This window comes from Quercus lobata, chromosome 2 (genome assembly GCF_001633185.2).
Source record: "Quercus lobata isolate SW786 chromosome 2, ValleyOak3.0 Primary Assembly, whole genome shotgun sequence".
NCBI classification, from domain to species: domain Eukaryota; kingdom Viridiplantae; phylum Streptophyta; class Magnoliopsida; order Fagales; family Fagaceae; genus Quercus; species Quercus lobata.
Window position 1 is genome coordinate 5639464 of NC_044905.1, and position 26440 is coordinate 5665903.

The window sequence follows — 26440 nt, forward strand, 5'->3', positions numbered from 1 at the left end:
AGAATCTCAAGATTCGATGTTGTAGAAGTTGCTGCCTTCTTTAGTCATCAAAGGTGCTGATGATCTAAACCTTCAAGGATGGTCTTGGAGTCACAAATAGGAGAGTTTGTGTTTATAAACCTTTAAGTGAAATCTCAAAGTCACAAGTGTGGGTGCTTGTGTTGCAAAGGCCAAGGAAAGAAGTAGTTTATGGACTCAGAGCTATCATGAGGTCATGGTAGTAAGTTCTACGTGTAGTAGTAATAGGATGTTAGTGGTCTAAGTCTTATTGTAAACTTCAATTCTTTCTAGTGAATTTGCTTTTTAACTTGAGGATAGCTAGATTAAATTCTCCCCAGGTTTTTTATCGGTTTGATTTTCCTGGGTAATCATATCATGATGTTCTTTATATTTTCCACTGCTTTACATGATATGACTTTATTGTTTTAACCTAGATTTGAATAATAAACCTAAGTATTCACTTAGTTAATTAATTAGGTTAAACAATCTAGTTTACAATGATTTAAAACCTAACCGTAACCCATACATTTACATGCACGCACAAGCCAAGAAATATAGTACTACAAAACAAGGACTAAAGTATTCAGAAATTTGACTAAAGAAACGAGATTTAAAAAATAAAAAACTTTTTAATTAACAAAAAAAATGCATGGAAGCTAAATTGGCTTTTGTTTATCAATTACAAATCACCCACCAAAAAAAAAAAAAAAATTACATTTGTGTCGGTGTCAAGTTATTTTACCCAACATTTTATTCAAACCAACACTACCAAAGAATCAAAAGGTGGGATTTTTGTGTCCCGACCTCGATGTTATAACACTTGAATAAAAAGATGTGGCTTATGTACAATGCACTAATGCATTGGACATATTGAAATACGAACACGTGTCTGTATTTTAATATGTCCAGTATATTAATGAATTAGATATAATCTCAACCCTTAATATAACATTAGCAAAAGAATTATATGCTTAGTCTACTAAGACCATTTGTTTTGTGAGTACTGGTGGCTTGATGAGCATGTCCAACAGGGGACCTTGTATGGCGAAGGTGCCTCTCTTGGGAGAGTAATTTTGCAAACCTGCAACAACATTATATGCTTTTGCATTAGCTTAATGTGAAAACTAAAAACAAAACTTTTTTCTAAAGAAATTGTAGAATATAATAACAGTTTGATATATTTATTTTTAGTACCTTACGAGGGCAGCTTCATTAGTTTCATGGTTAGAAGCCTCATAAACTCCTGTCTCCAAGTTCAGCCTAGCAGCTGGTTTCTTTAGCAACTCTTCACCAACTTTCACAAGATCATCCATATTTTGTTTTGTGGCCACGTCCACAGAAGTTATTGTCCCAACCAAGGTATCGTCCTGTATTGTTTTGATCAAACTTGTCTATGTTAATTAAGTGAACAAGAACTTTTGACTTTTATACCATGAATTTAATTTTATTACATAAGACTTCTATACCAATGTGTCACTTCAATGTTAATTATGTTTTGTTTTATTAAATACAAAACAAAAAATGTAAGAAAAATGTCATAGTTTTTACTAATTTTACTATAAATGTTTTCAAACTAAATTAATAATAAATGTGATCAGAGTCACTTCAACATATAATAAATAAATGTTTGAATTTTTTTTTAGTTCATGATGAGAGTCACAATACGCAATAAAAATCTCATAATATTTTTACAACATTTTTATTTTTAGTTGTAGTTGATCCATATATAATCTTATTTTATTTTGACTTATGATGAATTGACACCACAACTTGTAGAGAGAATGTTGTGAGATTTTGTTGTGCTTGTAGAAGAACTAGATTGGTGAACATCAATTTGCAAGATTTGTATAATAAAATTTGTATTAACCCTTAGTATCACCCAACAAGTAATTAAGAAATTTATTTATTACATAATTGATGTGTCATTAATTACATTCATTGACATGTAAGTTATTAATTTTTTTGGTAATAAACTTGGTAATAGTTGTAGTATTTTCTTATGCATTTCTTCTGGTTATGGAAGGTTTGAATGATATATATGTACCTGAATCCGCAGGTAATTTTTCTCAGAATGAAGGGCTTGAAAAACCACTGAGAGGTGGACATCAACCATGTCTGCACTTGCGTGAGAAAATACATCAATAATTGGGATGGAACCACCACTTGTTAACCAGTCTAGCAAGCCCCACTTAGCTGCCTTGTGTGCCCTGTATTTTCCTTCGGCTTTTTTTGAGCCAGTTCCTAATGATATCACCAAAAACCTTTCATAGTCCATTGGTTTTATTGGAAAGAAGTCAGAACTTCCTCGAATGATTTGCTTTGTTACTTCACCAATGGCAAGTAAAGCCTGAGATTGCACCAATTTAGTAATATTAGATTAACGGTTAAATGATTAAATTTATTATTTTTTAAATAGCTATATATTAAAAAAATATTAGGAAATTTATTATATAATAATCATTAGGAGTCGTGTGAAGTTTGAAAAAGGCATATACCGGATTATTAGCGGCAACACCACCATCTGTAAGGTTAAATTCTCTCACATTTCCCTCGGGGTCTACAGTTTCAAAGTAATAAGTTGGAAGATAAGTTGGGGCAGCGGAGGTTGCTATGCAAATATCTGAGAGTAAGGCATTCATGCTTGGGTTGTTCTTTACCTGTTTTCATGACCAAATCAAAGTAAATGTTAGTACAATTCAGCTCCATCATTTGCAGTCACTTTCTTATCCAGGGTTAATCTGAACCAGTACATATATTGTGGAAATTAAAGAAAAAAAAAGTGCTGGGGTAACCAATTAAAAAACCATTTTAATGAGAAGAAGACAAACCTCATAGCTAGAAAAAATGGTTGGCTGAAGTGTTTTGATGTCAAATGTTGGAATAACAACATTAGTCAATGTCTGTTGCAATTTTGTATGTCCTAGTTTTTCCTTAACAAGGTTATGCAGATACTTCCCATCATACTTTGGTCCAGCTAGAGCTTTGATAATTTTTATAAGATGAGGAAGTACTGGACATCTGCAATTTGGAAAAAATAATATCATGTTAAAAACCAAAACCAACGGGCCAAGTCAATAATCAAACAGTTATATATATTAATGATATTTTGATATCTCATACTCAAGTTTTTACCTCTTCTGTGGGAAGATACGAGGGCAATGGTTTAGGTAGAAATCCTTGATATCCTTGGCAGCAAAGATAGGTCGGTTATTTTCATCTGGAGCAGCTAGCATGGCAGTGACAAGACCACCTGTGCTTGTTCCTGAGATAACGTCAAAATAATCTGCTATTCTTGCTTCTTCACCATCCAGTTTCTGCACCACACATAAGCAAATATAGAGTAAGTACATGGAAAGATTGCATGTTGAACCCTTATATATGATTTAACAAAGCAGAACTTCACTAGTGAATGAAAAAAATGTGTTGAATTTCTTTAGGTTTGAGGCATGAAACATGTATGGTTTATATATAATATATTTTCTACCTGAAGTTCAGATTCTAAGAAACTAAGGATAGTTCCTGGGATAACCCCTCTTATTCCACCACCATCAATGCTGAGAACAGTGATTAGGTTTCCATAAGTTGGAGGTTGTAGGGGTACATTTGTTGAGCCCATTGGGATAAAGATGCAGGTAAGGAGAGAGAGAGAGAGAGAGAGGATTTGAGAGCTTTAGAGAAACTATGAACTTTTAAGGAAGTTACAAAGAGAGTATTACGTGACTTGATATGTCTTCTTTTCTGGAAGTATGTGTATTTATAGTACTTCTCAGTCATCTCCTTGTCCACAGATTCAATAGCGTCATTGGATTGGGCCATAAGCCCTAAAAGAAGGAAAATGCTGAGCCCACCGAAAACTCTTAAAAGAAAGTCATCAGATCGAAGTGTTTCAAATTTGACCAATACCTTGTACATTTTCTGATATTGTTTTCGTACATATACACTGAAAATTCATAAACCAATGTAGTGATTGGAAAGTTCGTGTGAAGTACAAGCATTGCCTCTTACTTTGTCTCAAAAATTGTCCCTTTAGGCTATGGTCACTGTAAGTGAGACTTGTAGGTGAGACCACTTCAAAAGAATTGTAGTTAAGCATGAGTTTGGTTAGACCATAAAGTCAATATGGGTCTGGTTAGGCAACAGGTCTAACAAAGGCGCTCATGAATGGCTATCCCCAGGTTAATCCCTACCTAGTGGCCTTATGCATTTTGTCTTCAAATCGTGTTGAATTATTGACCCTATGTATCTATACCATTTTGCAAATCCGATATGCATGGTTATTCATTCTTAAAAGAATTTATTGTTCTTTCAAAAAGGAAAAGAAGTAAGTCTTGTAGCTACGATACTTAGTTTTGGTAAATTTCCCAGTTGACATAGTCAAACTTTTGAGAGAGTTGTCTAGGTTATGCTTCCTTTTCTCTTTGACTAAAACAAACGTGAAGAAAGGATAAATGGAATTTTAAATGTGAAGAATACTATATCCATTATCAGAGGATAACTTGCAAAGGCAATTCTACTAACTGAGTACTTGTTAGAATTCAACAATTCAACATGTGTACCATTCAATTTCAAGCGCTGCATAAAAGAAATGTAAAAACTTGTTCATTCTATGGGCCTTATGCATTGTCTTCAAAATTTGATCATTTCCAGGACCTTCAGTAGAGATTAATTAAATAAAAAAGAACAGATTAAAGTAGAGATTATTGAAAGAACTGCTGCATTAGATTACGCACTTCTAAAGCTTAAACTATTAAAAAAATGGTATATTAAATCATTATGCTACTATTCTAACTGTAAGTAGTTCATGTTGAGAGTTTAATAGGTCTTTCCTTGGTAAGAACATTGATTTAGCACAACCTGTTTAGAATTTTTTCTATGGCAGTATTTGACTTACTGTATTTCCAATCTAGTATTAACTGATATTTGTATTGCTGCAATATTTTTAAATCAATTTTTTGCAGTTTACTAGCCAGGTAGGAAGAAGATTAATAACATTGATTTAGCACTACCTGTTTAGAATTTTTTTCTATGGCAGTATTTGACTTGCTGCATTTCCAATCTAGTATTAACTGATATTTGAATTGCTGCAATATTTTTAAATCAATTTTTTGCAGTTTATTAGCCAGGTAGGAAGAAGATTAATTTATGTTTTGAGAAGGGAGCAAATTAAGAATGTAAATTGATAATATCTATCCTATTAGACCGTATCACATTAAGGATAAGCATGATGACAACAATTGAAATGATGCATCAACATACATCACAGAAGCAAGTGCACGGGTGGTATTCATTAAATGATACTCCTTTCGTCCCAATTTGTTTGTCCTGTTTAAAAAAAACATTATCATACAAAATTGGTTGAAATAAGTTGTATATACTTAATAGGTACATGCATGGTATTTGGTGGTTGAGTTGCATTGCTTTATTGTGTGTTTTCTCTTCTTGCATATATGGCAGTTGGGAACAAATTTATATTGAAGTCTCTGATCATTTGTCCTCTAGTTCATACAAAACATATTCTAGAAGTGACATAACTTTGGTTTTCATGGATTTATAAAAGATAAGATTTAGTTATATTTGCATTATGGTACAAAGTAACATATGGCAACAATGTAGCAAGTGAGTTTCAACAATTAGATTCTCCTGTTGCTATTTAAATGATTCCTTAGCCTAGAAATTATTATATGTCAATTAGTAGTGGTGCCATAAAAGTTTTGAAATGAAAAAGTGCTATGCTTAACTGTTATATTCTCAGGGTTGGGACTCAAGTAATTTTCTCTACAGGTATGTTGTCAATTTCAAGGCACGGCATATAGGTAGAACCAAGTAGTTTCTTCAATACTTCAAAAAAAGATGCATAGTTTCAATGATAAATTATAATTTGCTATGGCTGTTTTTAATCCCGTGAATAAACTTTATTTGTGTTAAGAAGCAACATAAGCACAAAGTTTATTTAAAGAGATTGTTAATGTTACAATATCATTAGTTGCTTGAAAAAAAGGTCTCACAACATTCTTATTTCTTATATAAGACCAACACAACCCAGTAAACATTCACAACATTCTTATATAAATATTATTATATAATGATCGAGTTTTATTTCATGGATCTAGTTTAATAATATACAGTTGCACAAGTATAGGAAATTGTGTAATACTAATATTTTGAAAGCCCTACCTAGCTAGTAATTATGTCTTTGAATACATTAAGACTTAACCCCACCTAGCACTCTAAAGGGATGATTCCCCTGACAACTCCCCCATCAATTCTGAGAATGGTGATCAAGTTAAAATAAGTTGGGGGTTGAAGTTGAAATGACAATGTTTTTTCCATAAGGAAGATGAAAATGGTAGGCAAGTGATCAGAAACTAAGTTGGAATATAAAAGAATGCCTTAGGTTTTGTAGGGAATAAGATCAAAGAAAGCTAAGTTTTTGTTCTTACATTTGAATTTTGATCCATCAACGACCTATTTATAGCCTTAAGTTGTGGTTATAGAAAGATGAAAGTTCAGGGAACTATGCAATGGTCAAAGGGTGCATGGTAGAACAAGAAACTCCACTTTATCTAGTTTCACGTTGAATCTTTCTCTAGTCCAAACAATCTTCTAGTCTATGTATGTCTTTTTGGATTCAATTATCAAAAAGAAATATGAATTTTCCCCCATAGGAAACTGAGAATTGTCCAATATACAAGTCCCACGAACTGGAAGCCGTTTTATGATCAGTTGTGCACTTATATGTGAGTTGGACTTCGACCCAAAGATGAACAAATTAAGAAGTAAATAAGATTTCTTTCCTCTGCGAATATCATGGATTGATCTATGCAGAGAAGGACGCTTCAAATTTTTTAACAAACTCAACCAACGTATCAGAACATCATAAGAATTGAGACCCTTTAAAATTTTTAGTACCAGTTCATCATGGAATTTATTAACTTTTAAATATGAATGGTTTAAATTTTACTATGCTATCAATCCTTTAAAGTGATATTATAACATAAATTATTTTCTAACTAGAGTTAATTTAAGATGATCATAATTCAAAAGACTTAATGGTAATAGTAAACCCAACTCTACCTAACAGTCTAATAGCAGTAGTACTCCAAGAAGGAATGGGTTCAGTAGCACATATGATAGCCAATATGCATTACTCTAATTTGATTAATTTTTTTCACCGGAACGTAACACGTTTCCATTAAGTGATGGAATACGTACAATGAATATATGTAATCTTTATCTTACATTTAGCAAAGAGAGACCTGAAATGGGACCTAGCCATTCATAAATTAGGTTTTATCCTAAAGAACTTATGAGGCTTTATCTGCAGTCTGACGAACTTTGCCATCTTGGACTCGTAATCTGAGGGGTAGATACCAATATTTTCACGTAAAGTAATGCATATATATAGTCTAAACTTTTTTATATTTAATTTATTAAAGCTTAGAAATAGATAGTCTGGTCCTAGATCAAGTACAAAATGAACATATTATTATAAGTACGCCATGGGTGACCCACTATGGCAAAGAATTTATCAGCTTTGGTGACCATGCCATAATGGCATGGCTTACGATTTGGACTAAAGAAATGCAAAGGGTGATATATCTTCCATCATATATCATAAAGATATAATATGATGTAACATAAACCCTCTCTTTCATGTTTAATTAATGGTTTGTATATAAATGACATTTATTATTGCTTAGAGATTTCACTTGCTTCAAAAGATAATGTATATGCCGTACGTGTAGAGTTTCAGGTTGTGGTCATGCTTGTTTATATGCAATGAACTGCATGTTGGCGGCTAGTTTAGTTTGTAGTTAACATTAAAATGATGATTTGCTATATAACTGTGCATGATTTTAATTAGTCCTAAATGAATCTGCATTCTTTTCTTATGTTTGAAATCAATTAGATATTAATACTAAAAATCACAAAACAATTGCACATGTGCACGAAAAATAAAAATCAATGCCCATTAGATGAAATGACGTGTGTGAATCGATTTGACATCATGAAATGGAGGGAAATTTTGATAATTTATGCAACGTAGATAATGAATAACACGTGAAATTAAATACGAATAATCACCTTTATATTATTTATAGATAAGAAATTATCTGATGTTTGGTATTATCTATTGTTTTTTGTGCTATCTCTTGTGTGTATGTTTGTTTCTTAAAAAAAAAAAAAAAAGAGAGAGAGAGTAATTGTTCCTCATTATTTAATAAATTGTATTGTGTATAGCATAGCTTACTATTATATTTCTTAATAGTTATCATAACTTTGGAACTAAATTTGTGGTGTATTTTTATGTTGAAACCACATTCCTTCTCTTCGTGTATTTTTGTTTCTCTAAATAATTATAATAATAATAATAATAAACAGTTGATTGAAACCGCTAACCAGAGGGGTATCTCCAATTGCATGGAATACCTATTCTCACATAATGTGGCCCCACACACTTGTAGGATCCAGTATCCACTTTCAGGTAATATGTTTAGAATTCAGATATTGAGATATGACCTTTACAATGTGTGTGAAAGTTTGAAGAAAGTAGATGGTTAAAGGGCGAAGCAGACAAGAGGGGAGGGAAATAATTATCCTTTTTCATTGTTTGAATATTTTAAAAACTAAGTTGAAGAGAATAAATATCATTTTCTTTTATTTAGATGTTTTAAAAATTAAAATGAAAATAAGATAAAATTGTATAAATTAATAATTATACCAATCTTTTTTTCTTTTTTTTTAATAGGTAGTTGGGGTGGGGGAGGCAGGGCTTGAAACCACATATATGAGACTGCAAATGATACCGTAAACACCAGGATATTAATTAAACCCCATCTTTATTAATATTAAGACATGGATATAAGTTAATATTATAAGAGGAAAATTGACAAGTTAAAATTAGTGAAACCACCCAAATTATTTTCATTTAAGAGAATTAAAAATAAGTGATTCAAATCCTTTCCTTCATTCATTTGAAAAACATCCAAGGTTAATTAATTCTCATAACAGAAAAATATGTGGCACTCTCAACAAAAAAGAAAAAGGAGAGAGAGAGAGTATCAGTTTTGCTTAAAATGTATTCTAAACCTCTATTAAAAAATTTCAACTTTTTGGTAGACCATATTATCTTGCATTTTGGTCCAACAATGAATTCTTGAAAGAGATAGCACTAAAATTTTATCCAAATCTAAAACCTTCATTTATTATCATAGAAAAGTCCATTGTTGAAATTAAGGTTGGATAATTTTTCATTCAATTGTCAAGAGTCTTATAGCTCAGTTGACATTTTTTGGTGTTTCAATGAGAGTGCCTTGTGTTAAAATCTCTCCTTCCTCATTGCAAATATCGAATTTAACCCCCCCCCCCCAAAAAAAAAAAAATCTCATTTATTCCAATTAGAGAGTTTTAGGCCCTCTTTTTCTCTCTCTCACTTTTTTTTTTTTTTTTTTTTCATTCCAAATTCGTTTGGAGGGGTAAAAATGGGTTTTCAAGCACAAAAACCATTTTTTCATGCAATTTATTAGTATTTAACAAAAATTTGTGTGCTTTTATCACCTTATAAAAGTCAAAACTTGATGGTTAATAAGCTTTTATTGAAACTTGAAACAATTCCTAATACATTAGGTTTTTCAACTGAAATTCAAACATATAATTGCTGATACAATAAAAGATCGCCTATGGTGACATTTTATTTTTTTAAATTTGTGTGACATTTTAATTAGAAGGAATATTACAGTAAACCTATGGTTTTAAAAATTGATACAGTCAAAGAATTGTAAAAGGGACTGTTTATTGGTTTTATAGTTCAACTAGGATCGAACCGATGATGTTATAAATAATTTAATTAAGAATTTTTAAACTATATAAATAAATAATAAGTTTTTTTTTCATATACTAATAAACTAATAGTAATAAATATGTATGCTTGAAAAATATATGGCATCCTTTTAAAGAATTTATGTAAGTTTTTAGCATTTTACATCTTATATTTGCAAAATAAAAATACCAAAATGTAACAAAGAGGATCTTATATCTAGAAAAGTAAAATCACAAATCCACATTTTATATATAGTAAGTTTATAACCGAAATTAACAATAACGTAATAATAAATCTATACTAAAATGAATTATTATTTATTAATATTTTAAAATTATGTATTAAATATTATTGTGCATTTCTTATATATAATATTATATTACTATATATATATATATATTTTTTTTTTTTTTTTTTTTAATTATCAGTACTATGTAAGTCCTAAAAAAATAAGTACCTCATGTAAGACTATGACGTGGTTCTCTACAACTACATAATGAATAAAAAAATTTAATAAAAAAAACTCTATTAACTACCCACCTATCCAACTGCCAATCTACCCCACTTGACCATTTCTTTATCTTCTTGTTATTTTCACTGGATACGTGGGTTGTTTAAAGTCTCCTCTTTCAAAAGTTTTGGATCTGCATTTGCTTCTTCTTATTTTTGTTAAAATCTAGCATTGTGCAACAAATTTGAGATTAAAGAAAGGGGGGGGTGTGGGGTTGCAATTTTTTTTTTTTTTTAAATATTATTATATACATGGGTATTAATTTTAGTAATTTTGTTCTATTAATTACACTTTGTTTCCCTTAACAATATCATTGATTCTTTTTTAAGAGTATTGTTATAGTTACAAACTTTTCTACAACATTTTTATAATGGTAGTAAAATCTTATTGATTTGCATTTGACCCACCATTTACATTATTTTTTTACTTACCAATAATAATGTAGAATAGACCGTCATGGCCTTCCTGGATTCTCACGTGTGCCTGAAATAATCGTGCAAGGCAAAAATGCACTAAAAGAAATCATGGGCCTCGGAGTCGAAATCACATGAAATTTAAGAAAGTGTTTCGGGTGGAGTGTGATGCATCTGTGATCGGGATAGGCATTGTTCTTTCCCAAGACAACAAGCTAGTAGCGTTCTTCAATGAGAAAGTTTGTAAAGCTCGGAGTAAATGGTTGGTCTATGAGCTGAAGTTCTTTGCTGTGGTACGAACTCTTAAGCATTGGGAGCATTACTTGATTCAAAGGGAGTTTGTATTATATACAGATCATCAGGCATTGAAGCACATCAACAATCAAGCTAGCATTAGCTAGATGCATGTTAGGTGGGTAGCTTATATACAACACTTCCATTTCACATTGAAGCACAAATCTAGTGTCACTAATAAGGTGGCAGATGCACTCAACAAATGAGCATCTTTGTTGACCACATTACATACTAAAGTTGTAAGGTTTAATTGCTTTAAGGAGTTGTACGAGAATGATGAGGATCTTGGTGATATTTGGGGTAAGTGTTAACAAACTTATACTGCTGTTAATAGTATGTACATCTAGGACAGTTTCCTTTTTTGGGGTAATCAATTATGCATCCCTAAGAGTTCATTAAGGGAGCAGATGATTAGGAAGCTGCATGGTGGAGGTTTGGGTGGACATATGGGTAGAGACACGATGATAGCACTTGTTAAAGAGAGGTATTATTGGCCACAACTAAAAAGGGATGTTGGCAATCAAGTGAGAAAGTGTCCAATCTACCAAATTGCCAAGGGACAATCTTAAAATACTGGTTTGTACATACCAATACTAGTTACACAAGCACCATGGGAGGATCTGTATATGGATTTTATACTGGGTCTTCCTTGAACCCAATGGGGTATGGATTCTATTTTTGTTGTGATTGATAGGTACTCGAAGATGTTTCATTTCATAGCATGTAGGAAGACTTCAGATGCTACTCGAGTGGCCAATTTGTTTTTTAAAGAAGTTGTGCGTTTGTATGGGGTGTCAAAGCCCATCACCTCTGACTGGGATACCAAGTTCATCAATCAATTTTGGCAGATCTTGTAGAAGCGTTTTGATACTTCCTTGAATTACAACAGAACCAGTCATTCTCAGACTGATGGCTAGATAGAAGTGGTTAACCGCATTTTGGGGAATTTGATTCGGTGTATCTCAAGAGAGAAGCCTAAGCAACGGGATCTTGCATTTTCCTAGGTAGAGTTTGTTTACAATAGCTCAGTCAGTAGAAGCACTGGTAAGTCTCCATTTGCCATTGTCTATTGCATGCCCCCTAAACATGCTTTGGACTTGGTACCCTTACCTAAGCTTCCAGGAGTGAGTCAAGCTACGGAGAATATGGCTGACCGTATTCAAGCCATGCAAAAGGAAGTGAGGTAGAAACTGGAAGCTACTAATGCCAAGTACAAGGAAGTAGCTGATAAGAAGAGACGTGAGAAGATTTTCAGTGTTGAGGATTTAAAACTGGTCTACCTTAGAAAGGAGAGGTTTCCCGTTAGTACCTACAACATGTTGAAGGACAAGAAATATGGACCATTCAAGATTACAAAGAAGATCAACAATAATGCTTTTGTGGTTGCTCTTCCACCAGACATGAATATCTCTTCCACCTTCAATGTTGTTGACTTATATGAGTACCATCCTCCTGATGCATCAGATAGTGGGAACTCAGGGTCAAGTTCTTTTCAAGTAGGGGAGACCAATGTAGAAAAAACCGTCATGGCTTTCCTGGACTCTCACGCGCACCTGAAATCATTGTGCAAGACAAAAAGACACTAGTAGAAATCATGGGCCTTGAGTTGAAATCACATGAAATTCGGCAGGTTGAAGTGAAACGACATTCTGAGCAATGGTTATAGCTTTATATCCCCTGATAATGGTGAATTCCTTTATTTAGGCCCCCAAAACTGCAATTTTGCCGTTTATATATAATAATTTTTGTTTCCTTAATAAATTTTTACTCAAAAGTCATAATAATGTCCCACTTGTTTTGGGACGAACCTTAAGGTCAGTAGTTTATGATTTTGCATTTAACTCAATTTTGCCACTTTTGGTAAATTTCGGTATTTTGTCACATAATCACTTAATTAGTGTGAATTAGAGTTTCAAAAGTTTTTCTCAATATTTATATATTTTGTAGTCGTCGAAGGCAAATTAGACTATTATCTCTTAGGTTCTAAATGTTTAGAATAATTGGCAAATCATGAACACAAACTTGTCTAGATATAAATCTTAGAGTCTATAGGTATTATTAGACAATGCTCAAGGTGATTCAAGAACATACAAGTTGTAGGAAGAAGATTTCATAATCTGTTTGGTTCGATCGATCGAAAGACATGCTCGATTGATCGAAAGTCATATCTGTAGAATTTTAATTAAGCCCAAATAGCAGTTCAAGCCCATTAAGGATTAGGGTTTCTAATCTACTTCTTCCAGTATATAAAGGAAACGCTAAGCATATTTTTATGTGGCTTTTCAGAGAGAAAAGAATGTGCCTCTTTTGTATTTAGGGTTTTGTTCCTAAAAAGCTCTTTTATGTCTTCTACCGGTACTATTCCTTGAAGAATCTCAAGATCCGATATTGTAGAAGTTGCTGCCTTCTCTTGTCATCAAAGGTGTTGATGATCTAAACCTTCAAGGGTGGTCTTGGAGTCACAAACAGGTGAGTTTGTGTTGCTAAACCTTTGAGTGGGATCTCAAAGTCACAAACGGGGGTGTTTGTGTTTTGCAAAGGCCAAAGAAAGAAGGAGTCCGTGGATTCGGAGCTTGCACGTGGTCGTGTCAGTAAGTTCTACTGGTGGGTAGCAATAAGAAGTCGAGCGTGGGGGCTTGTAAGTCTTATTGTATGAATTTCGATTCTTTCTAGTGGATTTGCTTTTTACCTTGAGGATAGTTAGGTTAAATCCTCCCCAGGTTTTTTACCGGTTTGGTTTTCCTGAGTGATCATATCATTGTCTTATTTATTTTTCACTGCTATGCATGATATGATTGTTTGATTGTGATAACCTAGACTTGGAATTTGGACTAAGTAACAACTTGGCTAATTAACTAGGTTAATTCAATTTTGTTTTAAGGGGTCTAAAAACTAACAAGTGGTATCAGAGCGGGTTGCTCTTTTGTTTTAGATCTTTTGATCTAAGAGCTGATCCTTGACTCCTGTTGTCATGGATAATTTGAAGTGTTTTTCTGATCATGTGTTTGTTCATGCTTCTATTGATTTTATTGATGCCTGTGAAACTCTTCATAAGGAATTACTGAAATCTATGAAAATTGCTAAGAAATTCAAGGAAGAGTTAAAATTGACTAATCTTGAAAAAGAGGAATTGGTTGTTAGATTAGATGAATCTAATAAAAAGAATGAATTTTTGAGAAATCAAATTTACTCTCAAGATGAGAAGATGAAAAGTTTGGAACAAGAGTTAGTTGAATCTAAAGCGAAAATTGAAAATTTGACTTGTACCAAGTCTGCTGTTGATAACAGAATTGTTTCTGTTTCTCTTAAGTCTAAAACTGAAAAAGTTTATATCTCTCATTTTAAGAGGAATAATAAAGAAAAAGCTTATTTTGCTAGGTTAGACAAAGGTAAAAGTTCTGATGTAGACGCTGAAGTTTCTAAATCTAAATCTAAACCTACTATTAAAGAGCACAATAAATCTGTTTTTGTGCCTACCTGTCACCTTTGTGGTGTTGTTGGTCATATTAGACCAAATTGTTCTTTGTTGAGGCAAAAACCAAAATCTGGGACTAGATTTGTTGTTAGGAATACTGATGTTCCTAAATTTGTTCCTATTTGCCACTTTTGTGGTGTTTGTAGTCACATTCATCCTAATTGTCATAAACTGAAATTTAAGCATTCTGTGTTTCAATCTATGATATGTGATGATATTTCTCCTGCCATAAGTCCATATAAATTGTTCCATATTATTTTGAAAAATTTAAGCTTGTTGGCTTGTGAAAGGAATTTGCAAGATTTTAGTCTTTCTCAGAAAATTGGTGTAATCCCTCAAATACACTCTGTTTCTCATGGATTTTCACCTACAAAGCCGAAGACTCGTGCTATATGGGTGAGAAAAGATTCTCCAAGGTGAGTGTTGCTGACTTGTTCCTGATTTAATTTTTTCAATTGTTTGTGGACAAGCCTTGTTTTTGTTTTTTGGTTGTTTTGTTTCTTTTAGAATTTTTTTTATTTAATAAAAAAAATCTAAAAACATTGAAAATTTTTCAAAAAGACAAAAATATTTTATTTTTGTGTCTTGTTTTATTTTTCTTGAGGATTACATGAATTATGATATCTCTCTCTTGATTTAGAACATGCTTGACATTGTGGAGAAACTTGAACAGTATGTGTTAAATAAGAGCTAAGCTATTTCTGATTTTATGTGAGTATGTACTAGTTTGTACATGTACTCAAGGGTTAATTAAGAAATTGATATTTCTTGTTTGTGTACCCTCTATAGCTTAGTTAAGCACTATCATGCATTGCATTTGCATTATTCATTTAGCATAATATGTGCTTTTTGTTTTCAATCATAATTTTTTTTACCAAAAAGATTATTGTGTCTTGTATTTCACATCTTGGATTTATAATAAAGGATTGACCATATTATCTTTACATAACATGTTTATATACCTTGTTTAGCGTTGATGAGCTTACTTATTGCACTTGACTAGTTGAAACTTTGTAGTGCATGTTGTGTGAGAAAGATGTTTATGGTTTTGATCATTTTGTCTTGATCTTGAAGTCACATGTCTTTGACTGTCGGACTTGAACCTTTAGAGAAAGGCATAAATAATCATCTCACCACTGTTCACTAGCCAATCATGAACACCTTAGTGCATATAATAAGATTTTGTGCTCTAGAAAGTGTAGCACATGCACAAAAAGAACATAAGGTGTAGCCTCGGTTTAATTGCTTAATGCTTAAAATTGGTATGTACTATTAAGCTTGATGCCAAATCACATAATTAAAATTGGTGTGTATATTATGAGGCAAAATTCAAGAAACTTACATGATTACAAGCTTATGTTCTAGGAGATGTGAGAGTTATATGATATAACTCTTTAGGTGATAGTCTCTTTTAAATTCTATGTGATGAATTTTGTAAACTTTGTGATTGATTGGTATTCACATATCACCTCACATGTATCTCAATTTTTTGCTAGTTGCACACACTACACAAGTTACTCTTTACTAAACTTGGTACATTATATTGTGTGTGATCTTGTTGTGGCCATCCAAGATTAAAAGTTCCTTGATTTTAATGTAAAATGTGTTTAAAGTTTGAGATTTGAGAAAAAATTGATTGAAAATCTTGTTTTTGAAAGATCTAGGTTGAATTCAAGTGTTTTTTGAAAAACTTTTAATCTCATACTCATGCAATTCATTCATGAAATATTGTGATTTGAGGAGTTTCTGCATTAAATTATTCTGTTTTTCAAAAATTTGATTTTTCCATGCATCATTTATGTTTAGGATTCACATGTATTGCATTGATTTTTTATATATCCATCTTGCAGTTTTGCAGTCATATCTCTCATTGTTTTCACACATAACATGCATACACTTTGCTATATTGGGTACTAAACTTGATTTAAAAATTGATTGATTAAGTTTTTGAGTTATGTACTTTTTAGTATATGCTATTTTTTTATGTGTAAACTGTAGAAAATATTTTTCTTAAGAGATATGGTGGATAATTAATGTGCAAATATTTTCTCTACTCATGCAACTGTTTATGGGTCACATAGTGCCATGTTTGCATTTTATTGAAAGAGATAATATTTTTTCTTCATGTGTATCCTCAACTTAGTTTTTTTTTTTTTTAAACTTGGTTTATGTCTTTTTATTTATCCCCAACCCCTTTATTTTTCCCCGAAACTGTTTTTCCCAAAACTTGTTTTGTTTTTCCTATTTTTATAGGGGGAGAAGTTTGTTTTTAACCTTTGTGGTTCTTAGGGGGAGTTGTTGTTCTTCATAGGGGGAGTTGTCTCTATTTTCTCTTACTCTGTTGCGTATATTTTCTGTCTACCTTCTGATTACGTAGACTTTGTCAATACGTGACAAAAAGGGGGAGACATAGATGACCTGTTTGCTTTGTTTAGGGGGAGAATATAAAAAACTTTTTGTTGTATCTAACTTAGGGGGAGAGTTAGTTTATTTTTTTATATTTTGTTTCATATTATTGTTTATATGTCTTTCTTTCCACACATGTGGTGATGTGTTTGTTGAGTGTTTCAGAAAAGACAAGTGCATTCTGATCAATACCTTCTACCTCCTCTTGCAACTTCTAGGTTAGGAGTCTTAGATTGGGATTTGTAATGTAATTGGGCATTTTGTTGTATTGGGTTGTTCTTGTATTTGAGCATTTCATTTTGTATGAAAGTTTTGTCACGAATTGCCAAAGGGGGAGTTTGTTAGGTTTTAAATGTTTAGAACAATTGGCAAATTGTGAACACAAACTTGTCTAGATATAGATCTTAGAGGCTATAGGTATTATTAGACAATGCTCAAGGTGATTCAAATCAAGATTCAAAAACATACAAGCTACAAGAAGAAGATTTCATAATCTGTTTGGTTCGATCGATCGAAAGACAGGCTCGATCGATCGAAAGTCGTATCTGCAGAATTTTAATTAAGCCCAAACAGCAGTTCAAGCCCATTAAGGATTGGAGTTTCTAATCTACTTCTCCCAGTATATAAAGGAAACCCTAAGCATGTTTTTATGTGGCTTTTCAGAGAGAAAAGAGTGTGCCTCTTTTGTATTTAGGGTTTTGTTCCTAAAAAGCTCTTTTATGTCTTCTACCGGTATTATTCCTTGAAGAATCTCAAGATCCAGTATTGTAGAAGTTGCTACCTTCTTTTGTCATCAAAGGTGTTGATGATCTAAACCTTCAAGAGTGATCTTGGAGTCACAAACAGGTGATTTTGTGTTGCTAAACCTTTGAGTGGGATCTCAAAGTCACAAACGGGGGTGTTTGTGTTTTGCAAAGGCCAAAGAAAGAAGGAGTCCGTGGATTCGGAGCTTGCACGTGGTCGTGTCAGTAAGTTCTACTGGTGGGTAGCAATAAGAAGTCGAGCGTGGGGGCTTGTAAGTCTTATTGTATGAACTTCGATTCTTTCTAGTGGATTTGCTTTTTACCTTGAGGATAGCTAGGTTAAATCCTTCCTAGGTTTTTTATCGGTTTGGCTTTCCTGGGTGATCATATCATTGTCTTATTTATTTTTCGCTGCTATGCATGATATGATTGTTTGATTGTGATAACCTAGATTTGGAATTTGGACTAAGTAACAACTTGGCTAATTAACTAGGTTAATCCAATTGTGTTTTAAGGGGTCTAAAAACTAACATTATCAATAAACACAAACTTTTGTCAAATTTTCTCTCTGGTAGATTCCAGTTTATTTTCTTGTGAATTCAAGGAAAACCCCTTGTGGATTTGAGGTTTACTACTAAAAGCTAATAGTTTAGTTTTTATTCCACCAAGAGAGCATTGCGTGTGCTTTCTTCAAGCTTCCGCAGCATCAAGTAACCACTCATCACATTAGCAATTTGTAAAAAAATTTGTACTTCTAGCATTTTCCTCATTTTAAAGACCATAAAAAAAATTATAAATCTAAAATCTAAAATAAAATATACAAGCCCAAAAAAATTAGCCTAACAACAAAAATAACCAATAGTAAAACTTAAAAAAATTAAGCCTAATTAACCAATTTTACCCAATACAAACAACCCAACCCTTTAAAAACTTTTAAACAAAATAATTTTATTCTTACCCAACAGCGCACATATCAAAGACAAAGAAAAAAAAAAAAAAAAGGCCCTTAACAGCTAAGCAGTAGTAAAGTCAGAGGTCGAAGCTGCTGCACATAACCGCCAGTAGCAAAGGCTCTATCCCTAATCTCTCAGTCTCTATCTCTTGACTTTCTCCATCTCTTCCCCCCCCCCCCCCCTCTTGAATTTGGTTTGTATAATGCTATAAGCTGTAATTGTGGGTGAGTTTTTAGTTTTCTTTTGGTTTGAGCTGTCTAGGCTGTTAGGGGAGGGGGCCAAGGCTTTGGAAGAGAGACGCCCAACCTTAAAATAGGCAAATTATACCTAATAAAAAAAAAAAAAATTAGACCAAGGGAGCCTGGACCCCTTCTAGGTCCATCCCTGCCCTAAAGGCACTGCTAACATGACCCTTTGATTATAAACTCATGTCCAGTCTATTCTTTTATGATGTATTTATTTGACAATGTTAGACAAAGCCATTATCTAGCAAGATTATTGTTAGGGTACACTTATTTATGCCTATTTTTACTTAAATCCCACTCATTTATTTTCAAACATCACCAACAAATCATTGGGCTTCTCCAAATATTTTTGCCCTATTGTTATGCTAACCCACAACTATTCTCCATGCCACCACTAAATTGGGCCACAAATATAAAATATTACAAGACCAAATATTTTGTGAGGCCTATAGTTCATACATACGCCCAAATTATTTTATTAAAGGAGTTCAAATCCCATGATCAAAAACCATGATTCAAGTCCATGGGGAATTATCTATCAAAAAGCCTAGTTCTTACTAGCAATATTAAAAAAGCCCAGTTCTCACTGACAATATCAAAAAGCCCAATTCTCGCCAACAATTTCAAAAAGCCCAGTTCTCACTAGCAACATTAAAAAGCACAGTTCTTATTGGCAATATAAAAAAATCCCAGTTCTTACTAGTAATATCAAAAAGCCTAGTTCTCACTAGCAATATCTAAAAGTCCAATTCTTATTGACAACATTAAAAAACCCGATTCATATTGGTATTATTTAGAAAAAAAATCCAATATTGTTAATACTTGGGAAATACCATATGATCAAATTACCTATGCCCATAACCACAATTGTTTTAAAAAAAAAGAAGCTTGAATGCTCATATGTTTCCAAATTCATGAGAAATTATGATTATTTTATTCCACAGTCACTATTCATAATTCTATGATGATTATTCATCCTATAAGCTTGTCATTTAAATTATGACATGATTATTGGGAACCATAAACATTACTTATGATATGGAATTCGTCATTTCAAAATGATAAATATTATTAAAGAAGCATTTTGAAATAATTAAGCTTATGCTATTATATTACATTCATTCCCCAAAGATCTATTACAAATATCTATCAAAACCCAAACTACATTAATATCCACTAACAATAAAAGTCCACAAGGGATGAAAACCCAAGGCAATTGTGTCATTAATGTCCATTTTGTAGGTTGAAATATGTGATAGAAGGAGAACAAGCCCAAGTGAAAAGGGACATAAGCATAGCCCAGCAAAAGGGTCTAGTCCACATGAATAAGCCCAATCCAAAGTTCTAGCCAAGGCAAAGGACTGAACCAGCCAGCTAGCTTCCTTCTTGTTCATCATTGACCAAGGTTCAGCTGGAGATTTCCTCAAGGGACAACCGAATCTCTAAGAACGGACTAAGGGTTGTCCCATCAACTTTCTACTACCATCTCCCTGACGTAAACAATGTCCAGAGGTTGTACTAACAACTAAAGTCTAATAAGTAATGGAATTTCATCATCTTCCTCAAAGCTCTATCTCCAGTGGAAGGAAGCCAAAACCCAATTACTTAAGTCTCAACAAATCAATTCTATAAATGCCAAAAATGTTCAAGAACTGGTTCATGTGCCAAGCCCATGAATCCTAAAGTAGAAAATTTAGGAAATGTGGTTTGGAGGGCATAAAGGGATCTCCAGCGGAACCCTCTGAAGTAGGCTCAAAATTTGATACCAGACTTGGGGTGTTGAATCCTACTCTCTAGGGTCCAAATCTCAATTGCAACACCAAGATTCTTCCTTAATACCTGCCCTAATCCTATTGGCTGGACACAACCTCAGAAATCTCAGCATTTAATGCAAGAGTACCCAAATATTCACCCATGTGTCATATTGCCCAAAGAAGTAAGGCAGCCCAAAAGAAAATCTACCATTTATAACCAAATCTTAGGATGAGCAGTCTGCTATTTTGCCTCCTGACCAGCCCTAAGTTTTTTGATTCTTGCTAATCACCCCCCCCCCCTTTAAGCTCCACTATAAAAGGGTAATCACATCAGCCCCACAAACACATACCAAACCCTCTGAAAATTCTATTATTCTTATTGCTTTGCCATATTTCAGCTTGTAGTTCAGCTTTCCCTAGCTCATAAATCATCCCTCTCAGCCCACACTCACTTAGCCTCAAACATTCCTTTTCCCTTTTCTACATATCCACACTCACAACCCTCTTCCCCATTAAAGACCTGGTTTTAGCATTATTTCCACCATTCCATTACAAGCTTACACACCCACTCACTCATTTAAAACAACTTTTACTACCCCACTTATACCCCATATACAGATCCCACAAGAATCTTGGTTCAATATCTACTGCATTAAGCTGGAATCTCTCTCCCTTCACACTATGCCAAATAACTCCTTTCTTCTCACCATGGAGCCATTGATCATTACTTTTTGTTTTTCCAATTATTGAAGGATATAATGTATTTGTAACAATGAAAATTTTCCCTTATATTGATGTAGTAGTAGCAAAAAGTACCCTAGACCCTTTTGACCGAGACACATAAGGACTTCCTAAAGTGAACACCTTCTTAAATTTGTTCAATGATTGACTGCTGGACTATAAGTTTAATTTTACCCTTTTATTTTCTTGCATTGTTGTAACAGGATCGATAATCTATTAATTAACTATTATGAAGTGTTTTATTGGGCCCTAATGTTGTTCTTGCTAAGGTGAACCTTTTATTTCTTGCTTAGATAGACTTGTCACTACACTAAAAGCCTTTGGGTATCATCTTAAAGCCCAATGTTGAGTTTTGACTTGGCCTCTCCATATTTCATTTGAGGACATCAATTTCCCCCTCAACAATTATTACGCAGCCCCGCATTGATTGTTATGGATGGTTGGCTCATTTGTCTTGAATTTACATACAATTCTCTGAAGATTTCATGGCCCATGTTCGAACACAAAATTGAATGTATAATTAGTGGGTATGGATAGCGCTCTCACTTCAAAGTAAAAACAGCTTTTCAAAGGTGATAGCACGCTCACATAATTTCAACTAGTTTTGGAAATATCTGGATTTGGTGATATTATTAAAAGGTTGATTAATCTATTAAGTAAATCACTTTCCTGGTTGATTCAACAAAGTCATCATCACTAAAGTCATTGTTTGTTATTTCAATTTCCAACCACTAATGGTGAAATCAAGGACGAGAGTTTTATTTTCTTGGTCACGCAATTGTGGAAATTTGATCATATTACCATTTATTGAAAGCTCTCTCTTCTTCTCTTTCCTCGTAAGTCGTAACCCATACAATTACATGCACGCACGAGCCATGAAAAACTTCACTACAAAACAAGGACTAAAGTGTTCAGAAATTTGACTAAAGAAACGAGACGTAAAAAAAATACTTTTGAATTAACAAAAAGAATACATGGAAGCTAAATTGGCTTTCATTTGTCAATTACAAATCGCCCACCAAAAAAATAAAACATTTGTGTAGGTGTCGAGTTATTTTACCCAACATTTTATTCAAACTAATACTACCAAAGAATCAAAAGGTGGGATTTTTGTGTCCCATCCTCGATATTACTATACTTTAATACAAAGACACGGCTTAAGTCCAATGCACTAATACACTAGACATGTTGAGATACGAACATATGTTCGCATTTTAATATGTCAAGTGTATTGATGCATTAGATATAATCTCAACCTTTAATATAACATTAACAAAAGAATTATATGCTTAGTCTACTAAGACCATTTGTTTTGTGAGTACTGGTAACTTGATAAGCATGTCCAACGGGGGACCTTGCATGCCGAAGGTGCCTCTCTTGGGAGAGTAATTTTGCAAACCTGCAACAACATTATATGCTTTTGCATTAGCTTAATGTGAAAACTAAAAACAAAACTCTTTTCTAAAGAAATTCTAGAATATAATAACAGCTTGATATATTTATTTTTAGTACCTTATGAGGGCAGCTTCATTAGTTTCATGGTTAGAAGCCTCATAAATTCCTGTCTCCAAGTTCACCCTAGCAACTGGTTTCTTTAGCAACTCTTCACCAACTTTCACAAGATCATCCATATTTTGTTTTGTGGCCACGTCCACAGAAGTTACTGTCCCAACCAAGGTATCGTCCTGCATTGTTTTGATTCAAACTTGTCTACGTTAATTAAGTGAACAAGAACTTTTGACTTTATACCACGAATTTTATTACATAACACATCTATACCAATGTGTCACTTCAATGTTAATTATGTTTTGTTTTATTAAATACAAAACAAAAAAAGTAAGAACAATATCATAGTTTTTACTAATTTTACTATAAAAATGTTTTCACACTAACGTAATAATAAATGTGATTAGAGTCACTTTAGCATATAATAAATAAATGTTTAAATTATTTTTTTAATTCATGATGAGAAAGTCACAATATGCAATAAAAATCTCATAATATTTTTATAACATTTTTATTTTTAGTTGTAGTTGATCTATATATAATCTTATTTTATTTTGACTTATGATGAATTGACACCTCAACTTGTTGAGAAAATGTTGTGAGATTTTGTTTTGCTTGTAGAAGAACTCGATTGGTGAACATCAATTTGCATGATCTTTGTAATAAAATTTGTATTAATCCTTAGTATCACCCAAAAAGTAATTAAGAAATTTATTTATTACATTATTGATGTGTCATTAATTACATTCATTGACATGTAATAGTTGTAGTATTTTCTTATGTATTTCTTCTGGTTATGGAAGGTTTAAATGATATATATGTACCTGAATCCGCAGGTAATTTTTCTCAGAATGAAGGGCTTGAAAAACCACAGAGAGGTGGACATCAACCATGTCTGCACTTGCGTGAGAAAATACATCAATAATTGGGGTGGAACCACCACTTGTTAACCAGTCCAGCAAGCCCCACTTAGCTGCTTGGTGTGCCCTGTATTTTCCTTCGGCTTTTTTTGAGCCAGTTCCTAATGATATCACCAAAAACTTTTCATAGTCCATTGGTTTTATTGGAAAGAAGTCAGAACTTCCTCGAAGGATCTGCTTTGTCACTTCACCAATGGCAAGTAAAGCCTGAGATTGCACCAATTTAGTAATATTAGAATAACGATTAAATGATTAAATTTCTTATTTTTTAAATAGCTATATATTAAAAAAATATTAGGAAATTTATTATATATAATAATCATTAGGAGTCGTGAAGTTTGAAAAAGACATACCGGATTATTAGCAGCAACACCACCATCTGTAAGGTTAAATTCTCTCACATTTCCCTCAGGGTCTACAGTTTCAAAGTAATAAGTTGGAAGATAAGTTGGGGCAGCTGAGGTTGCTATGCAAATATCTGAGAGTAAGGCATTCATGCTTGGGTTGTTCTTTACCTGTTTTCATGACCAAATCAAAGTAAATGTTAGTACAATTCAGCTTCATCACTTGCAGTCACTTTCTTATCCAGGGTTAATCCGAACCACTACATATATTGTGGAAATTAAAGAAAAAGAAAAGTACTGGGGTAACCAATTAAAAAACCATTTTAATGAGAAGAAGACAAACCTCATAGCTAGAAAAAATGGTTGGCTGGAGTGTTTTGATGTCAAATGTTGGAATAACAACATTAGTCAATGTCTGTTGCAATTTTGTACGTCCTAGTTTTTCCTTAACAAGGTTATGCAGATATTTCCCATCATACTTTGGTCCAGCTAGAGCTTTGATAATCTTTGTAAGATGAGGAAGTACTGGACAACTGCAATTTGGAAAAAATAATATCATGTTAAAAACCCAAACAAATGGGGTCAAGTCAATAACCAAACAGATATATATATATATATATATATATATAGATTATTGATATTTTTATATCTCATACTCTAATTTTTACCTGTTCTGTGGGAAGATACGAGGGCAGTGGTTTAGGTAGAAATCCTTGATATCCTTGGCAGCAAAGACAGGTCGGTTATTTTCATCTGGAGCAGCTAGCATGGCAGTGACAAGACCACCTGTGCTTGTTCCCGAGATAACATCAAAATAATCTGCTATTCTTGCATCTTCACCATCCAGTTTCTGCACCATACATAAGCAAATATAGAGTAAGTACATAGAAAGATTGCATCTTCACTAGTGAATGAAAAAAAGTGTTGAATTTCTTTAGGTTTGTGGCATGAAACATGTATGATTAATATATAATATATTTTTCTACCTGAAGTTCAGATTCTAAGAAACTAAGGATAGTTCCTGGGATAACCCCTCTTATTCCACCACCATCAATGCTGAGAACAGTGATTAGGTTTCCATAAGTTGGAGGTTGTAGGGGTACATTTGTTGAGCCCATTGGGATAAAGATGCAGGTAAGGAGAGAGAGAGAGAGAGAGAGAGAGAGAGAGAGAGAGAGAGGATTTAAGAGCTTTAGAGAAACTAAGAACTTTTAAGGAAGTTAAAAAGAGAGGATTATATGACTTGATATGTCTTCTTTTCACGGAAGTATGTGTATTTATAGTACTCCTCAGTCATCTCCTTGTTCAAATTTCATCCGCGTCATTGGATTGGGCCACAAGCCCTAAAAGAAAGTCATAGGATCAAAGTGTTTCAAATTTGACCAATAACTTGTACCTTTTCTGATATTGCTTACGTACATATATACTGAAAATTCACAAACCAATGTAGTTATTCGTGTGAATACAAGCATTGCCTCTTACTTTGTCACAAAAATTGTCCCTTTAGGCTATGGTCACTGTAAGTGAGAATTGTAGGTGAGACCACTTTAGAAGAATTGTAGGTAAGCATGAGTTTGGTTAGACCATAAAGGCAATATGGGTCTGGTTCGGCAACAGGCCTAACAAAGGTGGTCTTGAATGGCTACCCCCAAGTTAATCCCTACCTAGTGGCTAAAATTAAATTTATTATTATTCTCAAGCTTTGCTTTTGCTACATACAATGGCTGCAACATTCAAGAATAACAAAAGAGTCAAACTTGCATTTTACATGTTAATTTAATTCGCAAAAGGCGGCGCCTGATGTGTTGGATATATACATGTGAGTAAAATGTTCATATAGAGAAAAAAAAAGGAAGTTGAGAAATTAATATATATATATATATATATAGTGGAGCTCCTGTGTCATATTAAGGACTCAATTGGAGTTTTCCCAAATATTATCTTCCCAACATGATGATGATGTTGGGGAGATAAACACTTTGGACTCAATTGGAGTTTTCCTAAGTATTATCTTCCCAACATAATGGTGATGTTGGAGAGATAAACACTTTAAAGAGACTCATTGAGTAATTAATATAATATATAAAGACACATTTAACTCAAAAGATCTAAGCCCAATGATTAATTACTCATTATTATCATTATCATTCAATGAATGACTTTAATAACAAACATGTACACCCAACCGGTGATCATATCATTGAAAAATCATTTGGGGTACTTGTTAGAATTCAACCATTCAAACAAATGTGTACAATTCAATTACATCTAATGCTTAAAGGAAATGTGAAAAACTTGATAATTCTATTGGCCTT

General features: G+C 33.0%; 2 protein-coding genes across 2 annotated transcripts; both read right to left on the reverse strand.

Moving 5' to 3' along the window:
- Positions 1-941: 941 nt before the first annotated feature.
- On the reverse strand, positions 942-25332 carry LOC115974209 (patatin-like protein 2). Its single transcript, XM_031094453.1, has 8 exons — positions 25294-25332; positions 3485-3658; positions 3133-3314; positions 2829-3018; positions 2496-2657; positions 2045-2347; positions 1195-1367; positions 942-1081 (listed from the first exon to the last, which is right to left on the reverse strand). The coding sequence occupies exons 2-8, from the start codon at positions 3614-3616 to the stop codon at positions 964-966; spliced, it is 1260 nt and encodes a 419-aa protein (XP_030950313.1). The 5' UTR covers positions 3617-3658; positions 25294-25332; the 3' UTR covers positions 942-963.
- On the reverse strand, positions 22358-25330 carry LOC115974215 (patatin-like protein 2). Its single transcript, XM_031094458.1, has 7 exons — positions 25112-25330; positions 24794-24975; positions 24469-24658; positions 24135-24296; positions 23686-23988; positions 22868-23040; positions 22358-22754 (listed from the first exon to the last, which is right to left on the reverse strand). Exons 1-7 carry the CDS (start codon positions 25241-25243, stop codon positions 22637-22639), a joined length of 1260 nt encoding a protein of 419 aa, XP_030950318.1. The 5' UTR covers positions 25244-25330; the 3' UTR covers positions 22358-22636.
- Positions 25333-26440: the final 1108 nt, after the last annotated feature.